The sequence below is a fragment of the Hemibagrus wyckioides genome, linkage group LG20 (assembly GCF_019097595.1).
Source record: "Hemibagrus wyckioides isolate EC202008001 linkage group LG20, SWU_Hwy_1.0, whole genome shotgun sequence".
NCBI classification, from domain to species: domain Eukaryota; kingdom Metazoa; phylum Chordata; class Actinopteri; order Siluriformes; family Bagridae; genus Hemibagrus; species Hemibagrus wyckioides.
Genome location: NC_080729.1, coordinates 3,080,800 through 3,096,960, shown reverse-complemented (window position 1 = coordinate 3,096,960; position 16,161 = coordinate 3,080,800). Strand labels below are relative to the sequence as shown.

Below are 16,161 nucleotides of genomic sequence, written 5' to 3'. Positions count from 1 at the left end.
TGAATCGATTGAATCAGACAATCAGACAAACCACGACAATTGAATCAGAATCGGAGTCGACTCCAACATGTCAGGATACAGACAGACAGTGACGTCACACGGTCTTGACGTTTACAGGCTCTGCATAAGTACTGTAGGTGCTCCCTCTAGGACAAACAGGGCTGGAAAACTTTCTCCACACATTTAAAATTCCTCTTATCTACTAATACTTGCATATTATTTTTCATAAATCATATTTTTCTTTAGGTTGTTATGTGTTTGTAGACATTACACATTACCTGAACTTTGCCACTAGTCCTCATGAACATTTACTTTATTTAGAAACACAAGCCAAGACTTTTTTTTTTGGGGCTGTTTATTTGAACTTTGTGCAAAACAAAAAATACACATTGTGATTTCCATGTTGCAGATCGACACATACAGACTGCAAAACAAATAACGTTTTATTACTTTTCTCGAGATACAAACGAAGTGCATGATATCTGTGGTTCTATGTTTGACGAAACTTTTGGTTTGTTTCAGTCTTTGCAGGCTGAGATCGAGGCACTGAATTCAGAAAAAAAAAATCATGCTGCAAGAGATAAAATAATAATAATAAATGCAGCACGGATGCTGTCTGTATTAGCAGCCCAGCTGTGTAAATTGTGCACAGCTGCATGAAAACATCAAAATAAAGATGCCTCTTGCAAGTGTTTGGAATAAATCAGGCATTGTTTAAAGTGCTGTTGTAACTCCACACAGGGTTCATGTTATGATTTTGCTCTGTACTTTCAGGTCCATCATATGGGCGTGGCTCTCCATTCTTTGCCTTCCGTCAGCGCTCGAGGTTGATGGATAAACACGCTGTAACGCACGCCTTGGTTAGCAGCAGCACGCACGAACCCGCTGTTTGCGGTCATAGTGACAGCACGGAGAGTATCGCCAGTCCCGAAGATCATAAGCGACCTATGATTGACCTTGGAGCTGGCTACCAGGCGCTGTGTGCGCTCCGAGGGCTGATCGGGAACTACAGTGACTCTGGCGAGGAGCTTCTCGGCTCGTTCTCGTTCGCCGGGGCCGCCGAGCGTGTCCAGGATGGTGCGAAAGTCCTGCACGGCCGAGTGGCATGCGAAAAGCTCCTTCCCCTCCATGAAGGCATCGAGCTTGGGAAGCACCTTTTCTTGACGCTCCTGAGCGGCCTGCTCGGTCAGGACATACTCCCTGAAGGTGAAGTGGCAGTTTCCGTGACTCAGAGACGACACGTACGTGATAAGCGTGGTGATGTCGAGGTTTACTCGCGGACACTCGGCTACCTTGACGTCGGTGGGGAATGCCAGGCTCGCTACAATAGTGTCTCGGTCCACACGGGTGTGCATGAGCTGCACTTCATCATCGTCTTCTTCGTCATCGTCGTTGTCCTCAACGTCCTGCTCGAAGTCACTGTCCTCTTCATCCTCATCGTCGTCCTCGTCTGATTCGACCACCGTGTTCACGGCGACGATGTCACCTTTAACAGAGATACCCATCTCTTTGAGTCTGTCAGCCATCGGACTGGAGACGCCGTTATAGAAGGCGAAGATGATGTGTGGGTTGCTGTACTGAATGGGCTGCTGGCGACTGGCCTCCAGGTAATCTTCCGCTTGCCTGATGACGCTTTTGTCACCGTACTGTCCTCGGCCTTGCCATATGTTGTGTAACGCCTCCGCTTTGCGCCCGATGGCCTTTACCCAGGTGTGACCTCTGTTCGCCACCACGTCCACCACCAGCGTCTGCTTCCGTCCGTCCGGACCTTCGTACGCGAACACGTGTAGAACGCTGACGACGTTCTCGAGGCTCTCAGCCGACTCCACGACGGCTTTCAGGTGAGTCAGGTTGGTGCTCTGCAGGTGAGACTCTTTGATGGCAACATGTCCAGCTTTGACTTTCTGCAGGAATTTCAGCTCAGAGCGGAGTTTGCTGCACAGTTTGGCGCGACCTTCCACTTCCTGGTCCTGTCGGGTGCACAGTAGATCCACTCGCTTCAGCAGGTCCTCAGCTGTTTCGATGCATTCTTGAAGCATCGGGCTGGCGGCCATCGCTGTGACTTTATCTCCTAAAGCAAGGAGAGAAAACAAAATTCCATACATCATATTTATGCAACTTTTTGTGAACTGTGATTTTTGTTTCTAGGCTTTTCTTTTATTAGAAAAGTAGCAAATTGTGGCTGAATAATCTATAATATCTTTTTTAAAAGGTTAAGAGACTCCTAATTGAGAAAAGGAGACTCTGGTGAAGTGGACCACTTCTTTGTGGCTGCTATAAAATAATCTGGACGTTCGAAAACATTAAATCTAACTCTGAATGGATTAAAAAAAAGACATAATGCAGTGGTACACACTTCAGGGTGAGCTGAAAATAATAACTAAATATTACCAGAGCCAGTCCTCTTCATTACACAACCCAACACGTTATGTTTTCCCATAACAGCACGACATGGACTGTTTTATTCTTTACTTATCATCACGTTAACTGTTCCCCAGTACCCTTAGCTCAAATCCAGGACGCTGGATAAATAAAATATCAGCAGTATTTGTATTTAAACAGATTAAATAACCGCAAAACACGCCATTAGAGAAACCCAGGCTGACCACACGACAGAAAATCTCTGTAGCCGGACGTCAGTTAGCCACGTGAGCAAAACTCGCGAAATAAAACATTACCACGGCTAACAGAAATAATTCACAGTCATAAAGACAGACGTTAGATGATTAGAATCTGAAGAGAATAATCAATAAAGTGATTTGTCTCCATTTGAAGCACTTACAGCGAGAAAATTCAGCACAGCTCTGTAGCTATTAGCGAGTCGACTTCTACGCTGGTTCAGCAGCAGCTTACGTCAGATCGACGCTGTGTTATTGTGCTGCCCCCTGTGTTTGGGAAAGGACATTACAAACACAACGGAACAACAGCACCAACACAAAAACATGTATAAACAAATACACAATTTCCTTAATTTATAAAACAACGAGTTTTTATATTGCAGATATTATATTCTTTTTCTTTCTATTTTTTTCATAAGAACAGAGAGAATTTCGAAAGAAAGCGATGAAAAGTGAACCAGAGATCCACCAGCATATATCCACATGATCTATTTCAATATAGAGATTATTCTAGATTATTCTTTTTTGCTTTTAAACTTATTTTCCTGTTTATTTAATGTAACAGCTTTTGAAACTTGAAACTGCACAATGAACCCACAAGAACAATAATGCCTTCTGTTTGTTTGCTAATAATGAAAACAATTTTATTGTACTGTATTTCTGAGTGTAATGCAAATATAAATCTTTATTTCAACTGTTTTTTGTACTATTGTTGGTTATTTTTCTTCTATTATTTCTTTCATTTCTCTCTATAATCATAAACACTATACTATTGTCTTGCTCTCTGCTGCAGCTCTATGGAAACTCAACACTTTTTTGTTTTACATTTTCTAATACGTTTTCTTTATACATTTTTATCCGGAGTTGGTTCGAAGTCTCAATCAAAAAATAACTGCAACAGAACTGTTAGAGAGAAATGATTAGCCAATAAAACATCAGCATGAAAAAAACAAACATGTTTTATTCATTTATTATTCTTTTTTAAAGACTGATCACGGACAGTACTGATGATAGGTGCATGTGCAAGAGGAAGTAGTGGACGATGGTCTTGTTGGCTCTCTCACTGACCTGGAGATCAGTTGGTTTCCATTTGGCTCTGCTCTGTGCTGCTCTGTGTCCAACATGTCAGCAGAGGGCCCAATTGAGAACATTCTCTACTTTTACACACACACACACACACACACACACACACTTTTTTCCTGCACAAGATCATTTATACTCAAGTTTGACATTTTATTTGGGTAGATAATACATTTCTGTAACCCACAATCTCAAAATAAGAGGGTACTAAAGGGTACCTGTCCTTGTCACAGTGGTCTTTTGGAATTTTAATGTGTATCTTTGACCTGTACAGGTTCATCAAGTGTGTCCACCTTAAATGGATCACTCCGATAGCTCTACAAGTGGTCCTTAATGTGCAATAATGTACTCTTTTTGTCTTCATGTGCATGACTTTACGTCCCAGATTTACATTTATTCTCGAGTCTTCGCACGTTATTAAAGCTAAAATAACAAATATGGCGGATGAGAGCGGTAACATATTCAATTGAAGGGCGAGTGCGCGTTCCCTCTCGTGCACGCGCCTCGGCTTAGACAGGAGCGAGTGCGCGCTCCCGGATCAACAAGTATCTTCCATCTACAGTTCTTCTTTCTTTCTTTCTCTCTTGTGGGTTTTTTTTGCACGTTTGCGCGTGTATTTGATCGGTAAGGAGTCAGGAAATTCATTCCAGCATGAAGAACAAGCGAAGATAAGTGTTAAAGTGAAGAGTTGGAGAATAAAAGCGTCAAAAAAAAGGCAAAAGAAACGCCGAAGTTTGGAGGACCGTTATGCCCCGTTAGGAGATTTATTAACGCACGAGCCGAAGAGAACTTTGGAGTTTATTTTTTCTTCTTCACGGATTTTTCTTCGGTTCCCTTTTCATTTTTTTTGGTCCATCTTGTGGTGTGCATGGGTTGTCGGTAAGATCGCGCGCGCTCCGCGGGATGGGAGCGAGCCAGGGCAAACAGAGCGGGAGTGAAGGTGAGTGGCGGCGGCAGCGCGAGCGCCTCGGCGCCGGTGGCGTTTCTTTCTTTCTTCCTTTCTTTCTTTCCTTTTTTCTTTTTTATCATCACAGGCGCGCGCCGCGGCCATGCACTGGTCAGCCTCCTATTATTCCTGCTAAGGCTCGCGCGCGTGCGTTCTGCATTGAGGTTTTTAACGCGACGTGTCCTCTCCGTAACGCATGCATCATCACGCTCACTCATCAGAAAGAAATTTCAGAAAACTTCAACCCCCGTATGTGGAAACTTTGCATGCCATCTCAAGCGAAATGCATGCTCAAATGCATCATCCTCGTGCACGCAGATGCATTTTCTGCAACATCTCTATATACCAGTCACCAGAAAGCAGACCTTATGCAACCTACATGCTTCCACAAAGGGGTGGATTCATTATCAAACGGGCTCGTGCTTCAATATGGCATTCTGAAAAACATGATTAAAAACAAGTTTATATGTTGCTTGTTGGTCATGGCATGAAGAATAAATCTTTAGTACTGTTACTGTGCATCTTTTACCTGGAAAGGTGCATGAAGTGCTCGTTAAAGCTGAGAGCGTTTAATTATCAAATAAACCATTAACACACTGGTTCTCAAACTGGTGTCCATGATTTGAGTTCATATAGTTAATAGAAGGTGGTAGAGTGGAGAACGGTGATGCATCACAGCTCCAGGGTTCGCGCTTGACCTCAGGTTACTGTCTGATCTTCTACATGTGTCTAAGTGGGATTCCTCTGGGTTCTCCGGGTTTTCTCTGACTTTCCAAAAACATGCCTGTAGGTGATCTGCTCAAGCTTAATTCTCTTTAGTTGTGAAGGTGTGTGTGTGTGTGTGTGTGTGTGGTACCCGGAGATGAACCGGCATCCCAGCCTCACCCTGGTGTGGATGTCTTTCTGTTCCAGGAGTGATTGAGCTCCTAGCCCATGGAGCCTGTACAGAGGAATGAAGTAAAATCAGCCTGTCCATATTTTTTATTTCAGCTCCTAACATGAAAAGAGACGAGTCTGATGAATAAATTGCAATGTCCTCCAGAGAAAAAGATGTGTTTTGTGTACTGCTGTTTCGAAGATGCTCAGTGAGCTGGAACCTCTGACTAACACCTTCACAAAGCTCTGGCATATTTCATACTGCAGAATTGAGTTGCTGACACGTGCACATTTCCCCATTTCTTGCTAAATTAAAGGACAGAGCCCGCAGCACTGGGTAAGCAGGACAACTGAATCACTTGTTTACATGCTTGACTCAAAACTCAGGCCCTGTTTTCCCACAGGAACCCCTGTGTCCAACTGCGCTGCTATCCAAAAAGTAAATCGAACAGCCTTGAAGAGTCAGAATACTAGGGTTTAATCCAGTCTATTCACACACACGCACACACACACACACACACACATCTTGTGTTATCTAATAGATGGAAACCTTACAACTAAAATATGTAAATGATTTCAATACATAATGCCAAATAATTCCTGTCAGATTTGCTGTTTTTATTGATTCCTCATTGAACATGGCAAAAATATTTACAATTATTTACATCTTTTGCTTTATTTGGCATTGTTTTCACTTTAATTAAGCATTTTATTCAGAAAATAATCAGCGTTCTTGGCTCCCTAAAAGCTTTTTTACGTGGAAGCAAGAATTAGAAACATTACAGGAAACAAAAACAAACACAATTCATTAGAACGTCATTAAAAATGAAATCACTCACTTGTCTCAGAGCAAAAACCTCATTTTCGAGGAAATGTTAACAGGTAAATAATGTTATTTTTTTCATTTCAACAACACACATCCTAAACAGCTAAAAAAGGCCCTGAATTCGTCACTTCCTGGACACCTACAGGATGATATAACAGCCAGTTTTTAGAAGAAAATAAAGAGAGATATGATTGGTGTAGAAAGTATTTTTTCCTACGATTCATTCACATCACAAACTAGAAGGATTCCCTGAGGATATTTCTGATTGAATGCAGCATTTGGTTTTATTTCTATGTCTCAGCGTATATTGAGAACGTTATTAACCGACCTTTTATTTTGCACCGGATTCAAACTAAAAGAGAGGACGTGGAATGCAGGAGCCTCCTCTAGAGGAACAATGCTGTAAGGAATCCTGTAGAGCGCTGATTTACCTGGAACAGGTGTGTTAGAACCTGAACTCCCAAAAAAATCCATCACTAAGTAAAGTGTAAATTTGATCTGCGCTCATGTTTAGTTCAGGAAGCTCAGCCAGGCTCTGACTCATTAAACACTAACATACTGATGACTGGCATTTTGGCCAAGCCGGTGTTTGGACCGTTTCATAATCATCAGCGTCGGTGCCAGAGACCTCTCGTCCGCCGAATGAGATGTTGGCCCGAGTCAGAGCCTTGTGGTGTGCCCGAGCACGCCATAATTCTTGGGAAGCTTCAAGGGTTGGCTCGCGTTTAAAACTGGCACTCCAATAAATTTCCAGCGAGATGGTAGCACAGCTCTGGAATTCTCAAAGTTCACGTCTATCTTTCCATAATTTGTGTCGCTCGAGCAGATGTGCTGCAGTTTTAAGATTTAAACACGTCGGGATGGGTGGGATTACTTTTACATTTTATTCATCTGGCAGATTTTACCCCCAGCAATTTGGAATTGAGGACACGATCCAAGGCTTCAGCTCCTTCAGTTCAGCAAGGAGAAGTTCACCGTGAAACACACTGCAATGTTTATTTGAAATATTTCTTCTAAGTTTAGCGATTCTGGGGCTAATTGGTTAGTTGGTTTAATAGCTACATTATTTTTGTGAGAAGTTGCTGATGTCACTATTTTTATTAAAAAACAAACAATTCATGGAAAGTAATTGAAAGCAATAAAACACTGAATAGTTTGAGTGAAAACCTAATTTCTGAGAAGATTTTAGCAACTTAGCGCTCTTAAAGTGACCTCTAATATGAGAAATAATCAGTATGGGTGCAAATGCTGGAGTTCCAGAATGCAACACGGTCAGTTTTGGAAGCTGATCCGTTTGACCAGAGTGCATAGATGAGGAGGTGAGAAAGCTGGAAAGATGAAAAGACTAAAGCGCCGCTGCATCTCCGTCTTTAAGTAAAGATGAAGCAGAATGAACGGCATTGTGAGTAATGAAGGATGTCGTTAACCAAATTAAAAATAAACTGAAAACGTCAGCTTGTTAGAAAATCATCAGAACCCATCGGTGGATATTCTCCTTTCCAGATCGTTTGATTAATCATGTACTTTTATCCCAAGACAGAATGAGGTCACCGTCCTGCTATTTGAACCCAGAACCGTCTGGTCATTTGTTCGGAACTTTATCCGCATAGCATGGATTTTTCTCCGCATGATCAGTCCTCTCTATTGCAGCTTCCTTTTAGAAACGGCAGCTGCATCCGAAGCACGTCGGCCTTCCGTAATCCGTTAAGAGGAAAGCGAGCCTTCCAGCTGATTTCCCTGATGACAGGTGGAGACTGAAGCAATTCACCTCTCTGACCATACGGACCACTCGCTTCTCTTTTCTTCTGCCAAATGTGCCACGCTGAAGAGAGAACAGAGTTTTGTGAGCCATTCTGGAGAAGTGCTTAGCTCTGGTATTGAAACACATCACAAAACCGATCAGAAAAGCTTTGTTTTAGGCGTGAACACAAAATCAAGTAAGAATAAATAATATATATTCCGTCTACTCTTAGCTCCTTGACCCGAATCTGGACGTGACGATACACTCTGCTCGTATCTCATCCATGGAAATGACCTTAGACCTATCCAGAATAAATCATCACAACGTGTTCAGCTAATTAATCTCAATTACACTCACTTGAAGCCCACATTCTTCTCAGACAATAGACAATAAACAACAGTGCAGTGATGCAACCAGACGTTATATTAAAAAAGCTGTGTTGAAACTCTGCTCTGCTTTGCTCTATACACCTCCTCCTCCTCCTCGTCCTCCTCTTCCAATTGATATCAGTGCAAAACTATTTACTCGAAAAACAAGCTGGTTTACACAGAACAGCGTGCCGGAGCGACCTTGTATGGTAAAATAAAACGCTCGACTTGTGTTTGCACTTGTAGGAAATGTTGTAAACACTTCTTGAGCTGCGTGTTGCTGGAGAACGCCAGTTAATCATCAGGAACACCGAAAGCCATGCAAACACCGGCGAAACCTTAGAGCTTTTCCTTCACAGCCGGGAAACTTTAAGCACCGTGTCAATTGAGGATGATTAATCAGTTCCAGCTCACGTGGCGCTTCCAGAAGTTGCAGTCAGTTTGAGTCAGACTTTAGTAAAAAAAAAAAGATCTGCATTATTATTATCTTCCAGAAGTTTCTGAAAATGTACGAAGAACAATTACTACTATAACGTTATTGAGGGAAGTGATACCATTCTAGGCTACTGTGTTTTTCCAAACCGCAACCCCTCTTTCTCTTTCCTTCTTTGTCTCATTTATTATAATGACTTAACACGTGCAGAGCCATTTTCCGAGCTTGCCGTGCCCTCACGTGTTCCTCTGATTGCAGGGAAGGGCAGTTCCAGCATTTCCTCCGACCTGAGTTCAAGTACGGATCAGACGTCCACCAAAGCTCCGAAGAATGTGGCTACCAGTGAAGGTAGGGCATCTGGTCCTCATTAGCTGTCACTGGCCTGCCTTTTCTTCTCCCCCTCAACTCACCCACCCCTCCTTTTTGCCTTATTGACTATTTTTGGAAGAACAAAAAAAACCCCAAAAAAACCAAGGCCTTTTTCCAAGCTGCTTTGTGATGAGAAAGTGAGCAGAGTTTTTTTTTTAGGGATAGGTTTATGTTTGCTGTTGTGATTTCTGGAAACTTCCTTGTTGGAAAAAAAGGATTGATTTTATTGAATCGGATCAAATTCAAGGTTCAAATCCAATCGGTATTTTGGACGCAGGTCCACTGGGCCTGACTGGTGGACACGTGCATCGCTATTAGAGACTTCTATTTTGTCATCTCTGAGACAATATGTGGACACGACGCTCGAGAGAGAGAGAGAGAGACTGCAGGGGGTGGAGAGAGAGAGAGAGTGTGTGTGTGTGGACTGTGGAAGGTTTGTTCTCCAGGGAGGCCCAGCTCGGAGCCAGGCTGCGGTGTGTTTATGTGTGTGTGGTTGCAGGGCCCATCCTAGTCTCTCCGCAGTAATGGCAGACTAGCTCCACGGCCTCGGAGACGCGCCGACTCGTCCCTGTGCATTCTTGCGTCAGCGAGGAGGAAGAGATCCTGCGTCCTGTGCCATTGTGTGATCCGGATAAAGGGCTGTAGCCATGACCAGTCATCATGTGTCCATTATCAGAGTTCAAGGATTAAAGTGAATCAGCTACAATGGAGCTTAAATCATGTATTGAAATCATCAGCGACGTCTAAAAATAATCACTGTTTTGAGATATTAACCAATACACAGAACACACACCATTTACTGGTAAAGTGATGTAAAGTGATATAAAAAGCTAGCTAGATGCATAAAGGAAAGTTTTATTTACCTTTCTAAAATTTTACTACAAACAGCTCACTTCAGATCCTTCAATATATATATCAAAATTTTATACACATTTATATTATTCTGAAGCTCCGCCCATTTCGGAGATTCATCCCGAATGAATCGATCTCCTTAAAAAATTATTTACAGATTCCGCCCATTTCGGAGATTCATCCCAAGTGAATCAATCAAAAAGATCTATTCAGTTGGGATAAATCTCAGAAAGGGGCGGGGCTTCACGATGACACTCGTGATCCGAATTGACCTAAGCATACCTTAGGTATGCCTTAGTTTGTGGCCACAGCTGACCATTAGTAGGTCACATGACCTCTATATGTTATTGTTTTGCAATTCAAACACCAATAATATCATATTTAACTTACTTCCTTTCAATATAATTGATATATATGTAAATCTGAATATAAACACATCTCCCCACTAGAAAAGGAGAATGAAAGAGGAATGAATGAAAGGGCGTGGTTATGAGGTGATATGATGGTCAGTGAATCTGTGCCACTGTATTTAGTGACTCATTACGTTACACAACCAACTGTCCCAATAAGCAATTATTAGCTCAGCTAGTAATCCTAGTTATGCTAAGCTTTCACATTTCAAGGTCCCTGGTCTCATGTATGGCTCATGCCTCAGCGCAATGCACACACACACACACACACACACACACCATCAGTCACACACAGAGTTTACACACTCCAAGTTCATGGACCTGGTGGGATTCACAACCTTCCAGAGGGGCGAATACTTCAACTCTGCTGTCTCATGAAACGCACGTATAAAGCGTCTGTTTCTCCTCATGCAACGTTAGCGGAGTGCAGATCGACAGCTTGCTGCTCGCACGTTCGTGCAGAAAAACAGAAAGAGGATTCAGTTCAAGTGACAGACAGACAGACGGCTGGAATCCGGCTCACTCAGAAAACCGATCAGTATTCTCAATCGTTATTTATTTATTTATTTATTTATTTATTTATTTATTTATTTATTTATTTATTTATTATTTCTGTTATAAGATTAGGTTGTAATGTTACACACATGTTTTATTTCCAAATACACATGCAGGTATTCCCAGTTAATGGTGTTTAAAGATAAAGAAGGCAATATTTATCTGCTTTAGGAAGGAATAACGTGCATGAATATCGGTGAAATATTAAATATTGAGCGACTTCACAAATTCACCTTTCTTGGAAATGACCTTTCTTTCTTTGAAAAAGGTCCACAAGACTATTTACGACTATTTTATAGCATCTTAAATAGTTTATTTCCCACTTGCTTTACATTCTTCTGAATTTAAAGTCCCAGAGAAGTGCTTTGAGATTGAGTTGTTAATGTCAATTTTCAACTGAAACTGGAAATCAGGGCGGGGCATTTCAAGTGGCTCCGCCCCCTCATTAAATAGCTAATAGTGTTTTGTATACCTCAGCCGTAACAGTACCTTGAATAATAACAAAGCGTTCGATCCAGTTGTAGAGGATTTTTCTGCAAATCATTCACCTGTTCTTTAAAGTTAACAAATTCAAGCCATTTCCTTCTTTAACAACCTACAACTGGAAATCTGAATAAAACTCAACCGTTCTAACAGTTCTAAAGGGGATTCGTTAACCTTGGAGGCGGGACACTTCAGTGTCTAGACAGCATTTTATTGGACAGACAATCTACTGAGAAGCTGAAGTGCAGAATGATGTCATCAAATACGTAGCTGATCCACATTTGTACATAGATCTACTAAATGTGAATTTAGTCATTGTTTTGGAGCAACTTAACTTAGAGATAACCTTAACCCTTTAACTGATGTCTCTACTGTACTTTCGACCTACTAACTAGATATAAAGTTACATTTATGATTGACAAAAAAGCTCAAATTACATAAAAATGTAACAGACATTTTTAAACCCTATGCTATATGATATCTTCTGGATAAAAACAAATTTTGGGGATCGGGGTTCAAGCCCAAGCACCATCAAGCTGCCACTGTTGGGCTTTTGAGCAAGGATCTTAACCTTCCCCGCTCCAGGGGTGCTGTATCATGGCTGACCTTGCGCTCTGACCCCAACCTCAAAAGATGGGATGGGAAGGCGTCTTCTTTAAGGGTTAAGGCTAGCATATTCATACTAAAAAAAGTCTTTATTGATTTCCTGGAGACTTCAAATCTAATCAGCAATGATAAATAAAATGTGGCAAACAAAGGGAAAGTGTAAGCGCAGGCAGCGTATCTACAATGTACAAAACTATTTATGGTGTAGGACATACAGTGGAACCTCGGCATACAAATTTAATTTGAGATCTTAAGGTGAGAATTTGTATTGCTAAACTAATTTTCCCATAAGAAATACTATAAAAGCAGATAATCCGTTCCAGCTGCCCAAAAATATGACCAATATGACCAATACGAAGTGTATGTAAACTGTATGGCTGCTTACAAAGAACTGACCCAAGCCAAGCATTCCATGTCAAGGGTCCTCACAGGAAGTCGTGCCACCAAGCTTGCGGCTAAATATAGAACAGAGCACCCACGCCACCAATCTGTCAACAAAAACACACCAGAAAAATCACCTAGCTTTTGAACGCACGATGAAGGCGACATTGGTATCATGGGTTGACTCTTTCAAAATGTCTTTCACTGACTGAAAAAAATTCGTAAACTTGCTTCGGATGGCTCCTGGACGTACGTGCAGCTTAGCCGGCATTCAATTCGTTTTGTTCGTATGCTGAAAATGCTTCATAAGCTGAAGCAAATTTGTTGGAAAATTAAGGTGAAATAAAGGAGGGCATTCAGATGCCGAGGTTCCACTGTCCTGCTTAGACTGAACGAATTAAAAGAAACGAGGGATATGGAGGGGAAAATATTCGTTCCAGGCGATCACAAATGCCTGTGCACCACTTGCTTCTCATCCAAAGAGCAAAGAAACTTGTGTATATTTTGCTAAAACCTGGCAACCCGTGCTTACAGAAATCCCCGCAGGAGACATGAATTTACACCCTTCAGCCAGCCTACTGGTGTTTGGCTACTGCAGCGTGGCCGTGCTGGTCAGTACCAATCTGTTTCTGCTCCATTCCACTCCTGCCTTCAATCAAGTCAAACTCCCGTCCAATCCCTCAGTCTCTGCAGAGAGAATTGTTGCTTTTTAAGCAGCAACACTGCTACCCAAACAGCTCTGGTGCCAATGAGTGTAAAATGAGAAACACTTGTCCATGCTCTCATTTGCCTGAAAGCCACCTCTTCCTGTTCAGACAGATGAAATCCGATATCTTGACGAGTTGTAAATAAAGCGGATGCAGCTTAGTGCAACGAGGATAAACAATCAACGTGGAAAATGTGAAGCTTGCGTGTGCGCAGACAGACTGAGGAAACCTTCTGTTTATTAATACAGAGAGAGAGAGAGGTTTAAAGTCCATCTGCTGCTGCTGGAAAATCCGGGGAGTTTGTTCGCTTTGGGAATGACTCATCTGCCGGTACTCAGTACCCAAAATCCCGCTACTGTGGGGCGACATTTTTGGTTATAATAAAATACATGAGGAAAAATAAACGTGTGTCGTGATGGTAGAGGAAAATAAATCAGTCATCGACAGAATAGTGTAAGGAAGCAGAGGTACCGTTTCCTCATGTCTTCTTTAAACCGCATCAATTTTTTATTTTCTTTTGTTCAGAGTAGCGTATAATGTTGTGGAATGTCTGTGTTCCTGTTTTCACTTATTTACAGCAGCTGTAAACAGTCAGTCCCTCACCTCACATTACCTCACCTCCCTCTTTTTTTCCTGTGTCTTGCGGAAAAAACTGGTAATGTTACAGATGAAAAAACCCCAAAAAACACCAGGTTATTGTTATAAACCTCTGACACTGGAGACTCCTTCCTTAAATCACCTTTTCATTACAGAACGCAGCAAATAAACCATTAAAACGCAACCGTTCAATGCTGTCACTCAGCGATGACAACTACAGTGAGGGGATTTGTTAATCTTAGAGGCGGGACACTTCAGATTCTAGACAGAATTTTATTGGACAGAGAGTTTACCCTTTTTGTCTGAGAGTGAAAGTAACTGTTCTTTTAAAATGCTTTTTTTAAAAGCGACACTGAACGTTTCAGGACCTGAGTCGAATATGTGGAACCAAGAAACAAGGAAAGATCGATCAAGACACTGGGTAACATTTCTCCAGACTGTGACAAGAAAATCAAAAGTAAAAAATTTCAGCTAATCGAGAAAATCAAGATTAGCCAAACTTCTTTAAAAAAAATCAAGATTAGCTAAACTTCTTTAAAAAAAAAATCAAGACCAGCTAAACTTCTTTAAAAAAAAAATCAAGACCAGCTAAACTTCTTTAAAAAAAATCAAGATTAGCTAAACTTCTTTTTTTTAAAAAAAACAAAACAAGATTAGCTAAACTTTTTTTAAAAAAAATAAACAAGATTAGCTAAACTTCTTTTTTAAAAAACAAATCAAGATTAGCTAAACTTCTTTTTTTTAAAAAAAATCAAGATTAGCTAAACTTCTTTTTTTTAAAAAAAAAAATCAAGATTAGCTAAACTTCTTTTTTTTTAAAAAAAAAATCAAGACCAGCTAAACTTCTTTAAAAACAAATCAAGATTAGCTAAACTTCTTTTTTTTAAAAAAAAAATCAAGACCAGCTAAACTTCTTTAAAAACAAATCAAGATTAGCTAAACTTCTTTTTTTTTTTAAAAAAAAAAAACAAGATTAGCTAAACTTCTTTTTTTAAAAAAAAATCAAGATTAGCTAAACTTCTTTTTTTTTTAAAAAAAAAAACAAGATTAGCTAAACTTCTTTTTTTAAAAAAAAACAAGATTAGCTAAACTTATTTTTTTAAAAAAAACAAGATTAGCTAAACTTTTTTAAAAAAAAATAAACAAGATTAGCTAAACTTCTTTTTTAAAAAACAAATCAAGATTAGCTAAACTTCTTTTTTTTAAAAAAAAAATCAAGATTAGCTAAACTTCTTTTTTTTTAAAAAAAAATCAAGATTAGCTAAACTTCTTTTTTTTAAAAAAAAAAATCAAGACCAGCTAAACTTCTTTAAAAACAAATCAAGATTAGCTAAACTTCTTTTTTTTTAAAAAAAAAAACAAGATTAGCTAAACTTCTTTTTTTTAAAAAAAATCAAGATTAGCTAAACTTCTTTTTTTTTAAAAAAAATCAAGACCAGCTAAACTTCTTTAAAAACAAATCAAGATTAGCTAAACTTCTTTTTTTTTTTTTTAAAAAAATCAAGATTAGCTAAACTTCCAAAGGAAGATCAAGATTAGCTAAACTTCTTTAAAAAAAAATCAAGATTAGCTAAACTTCTTTTATAAAAAAATACAAGATTAGCTAAACTTCTTTAAAAAAAAAAATCAAGAATAGCTAAACTTCCATGGAGTCACGCCTATGTGTGAATCCTTAACGCGTTTCTATTGGCTGTATCTGCTGAAGTGCAGAATGTCATCATATAAATATATATTTATATATAAATATTTAAAGATTGGTTATAAATAACTCCTAAATATAAAATTTAAAAAAAAAGTCTTATTTTTTTACATTCCTGTGCATGTTGTTGCTATAGAAACGGTAATGTATTAGAACGAGCGCATGACTATAAATCCGTGATGTCCAGCTGTATGAATTTGATGTCCAGCACTATTGTCAGACCTGCTGTTAGACAAAATTAATCAATTTCAATAAACTCCTTCCTTCAGATTAGAGGAAGTTGCAGCTCTGTGGTATAATACACTTTAACAAAGTGACGAAGAAGAAGATAAACAACAAAACAAGGAATTGTTCTCGTATATGCGTCATAACTGTACCACAGTTCCCGCATTTATTTATTTATTTTTCGTCAGTAAATTATTATTTAGCTCAAGAGACGAGTGTGAAATGAAACATGAACCCAGCGGGCAGTTCTGCCATCTGATAGCCAGTCTGAGAGCGTGGGACAGTTTAGCTTTAAGCGTTTGAAGATAGCATTGTTCTAAGTTTCAGGCCGTTCCCACCATTTCCTCAGCGATAACCTTGCAAGGATGTTGTGAAAGTGATTTCAGTGC

At 40.0% G+C, this 16,161-nt stretch overlaps 2 protein-coding genes across 3 annotated transcripts in view; one reads left to right on the top strand and one right to left on the bottom strand.

Moving 5' to 3' along the window:
* Positions 1-336: 336 nt before the first annotated feature.
* lg20h7orf25 (linkage group 20 C7orf25 homolog) lies at positions 337-3,087 on the bottom strand. Its single transcript, XM_058419015.1, has 2 exons — positions 2,783-3,087; positions 337-2,071 (listed from the first exon to the last, which is right to left on the bottom strand). Exon 2 carries the CDS (start codon positions 2,052-2,054, stop codon positions 780-782), a length of 1,275 nt encoding a protein of 424 aa, XP_058274998.1. The 5' UTR covers positions 2,055-2,071; positions 2,783-3,087; the 3' UTR covers positions 337-779.
* Positions 3,088-4,222: 1,135 nt separating this feature from the next.
* The window catches only part of fbxl7 (F-box and leucine-rich repeat protein 7), a 46,308-nt gene continuing 34,369 nt past the window's right edge, over positions 4,223-16,161 (top strand). Inside the window, exons 1-2 of one of the 2 annotated variants that reach the window (XM_058419013.1) lie at positions 4,224-4,638; positions 9,147-9,236. In XM_058419013.1, the coding sequence (XP_058274996.1) occupies positions 4,602-4,638; positions 9,147-9,236 (127 nt within the window). In that variant the 5' untranslated portion in view covers positions 4,224-4,601. Of the gene's footprint in view, positions 4,639-9,146; positions 9,237-16,161 lie in introns of both variants that reach the window. The other variant, XM_058419014.1, reaches the window with a different exon arrangement.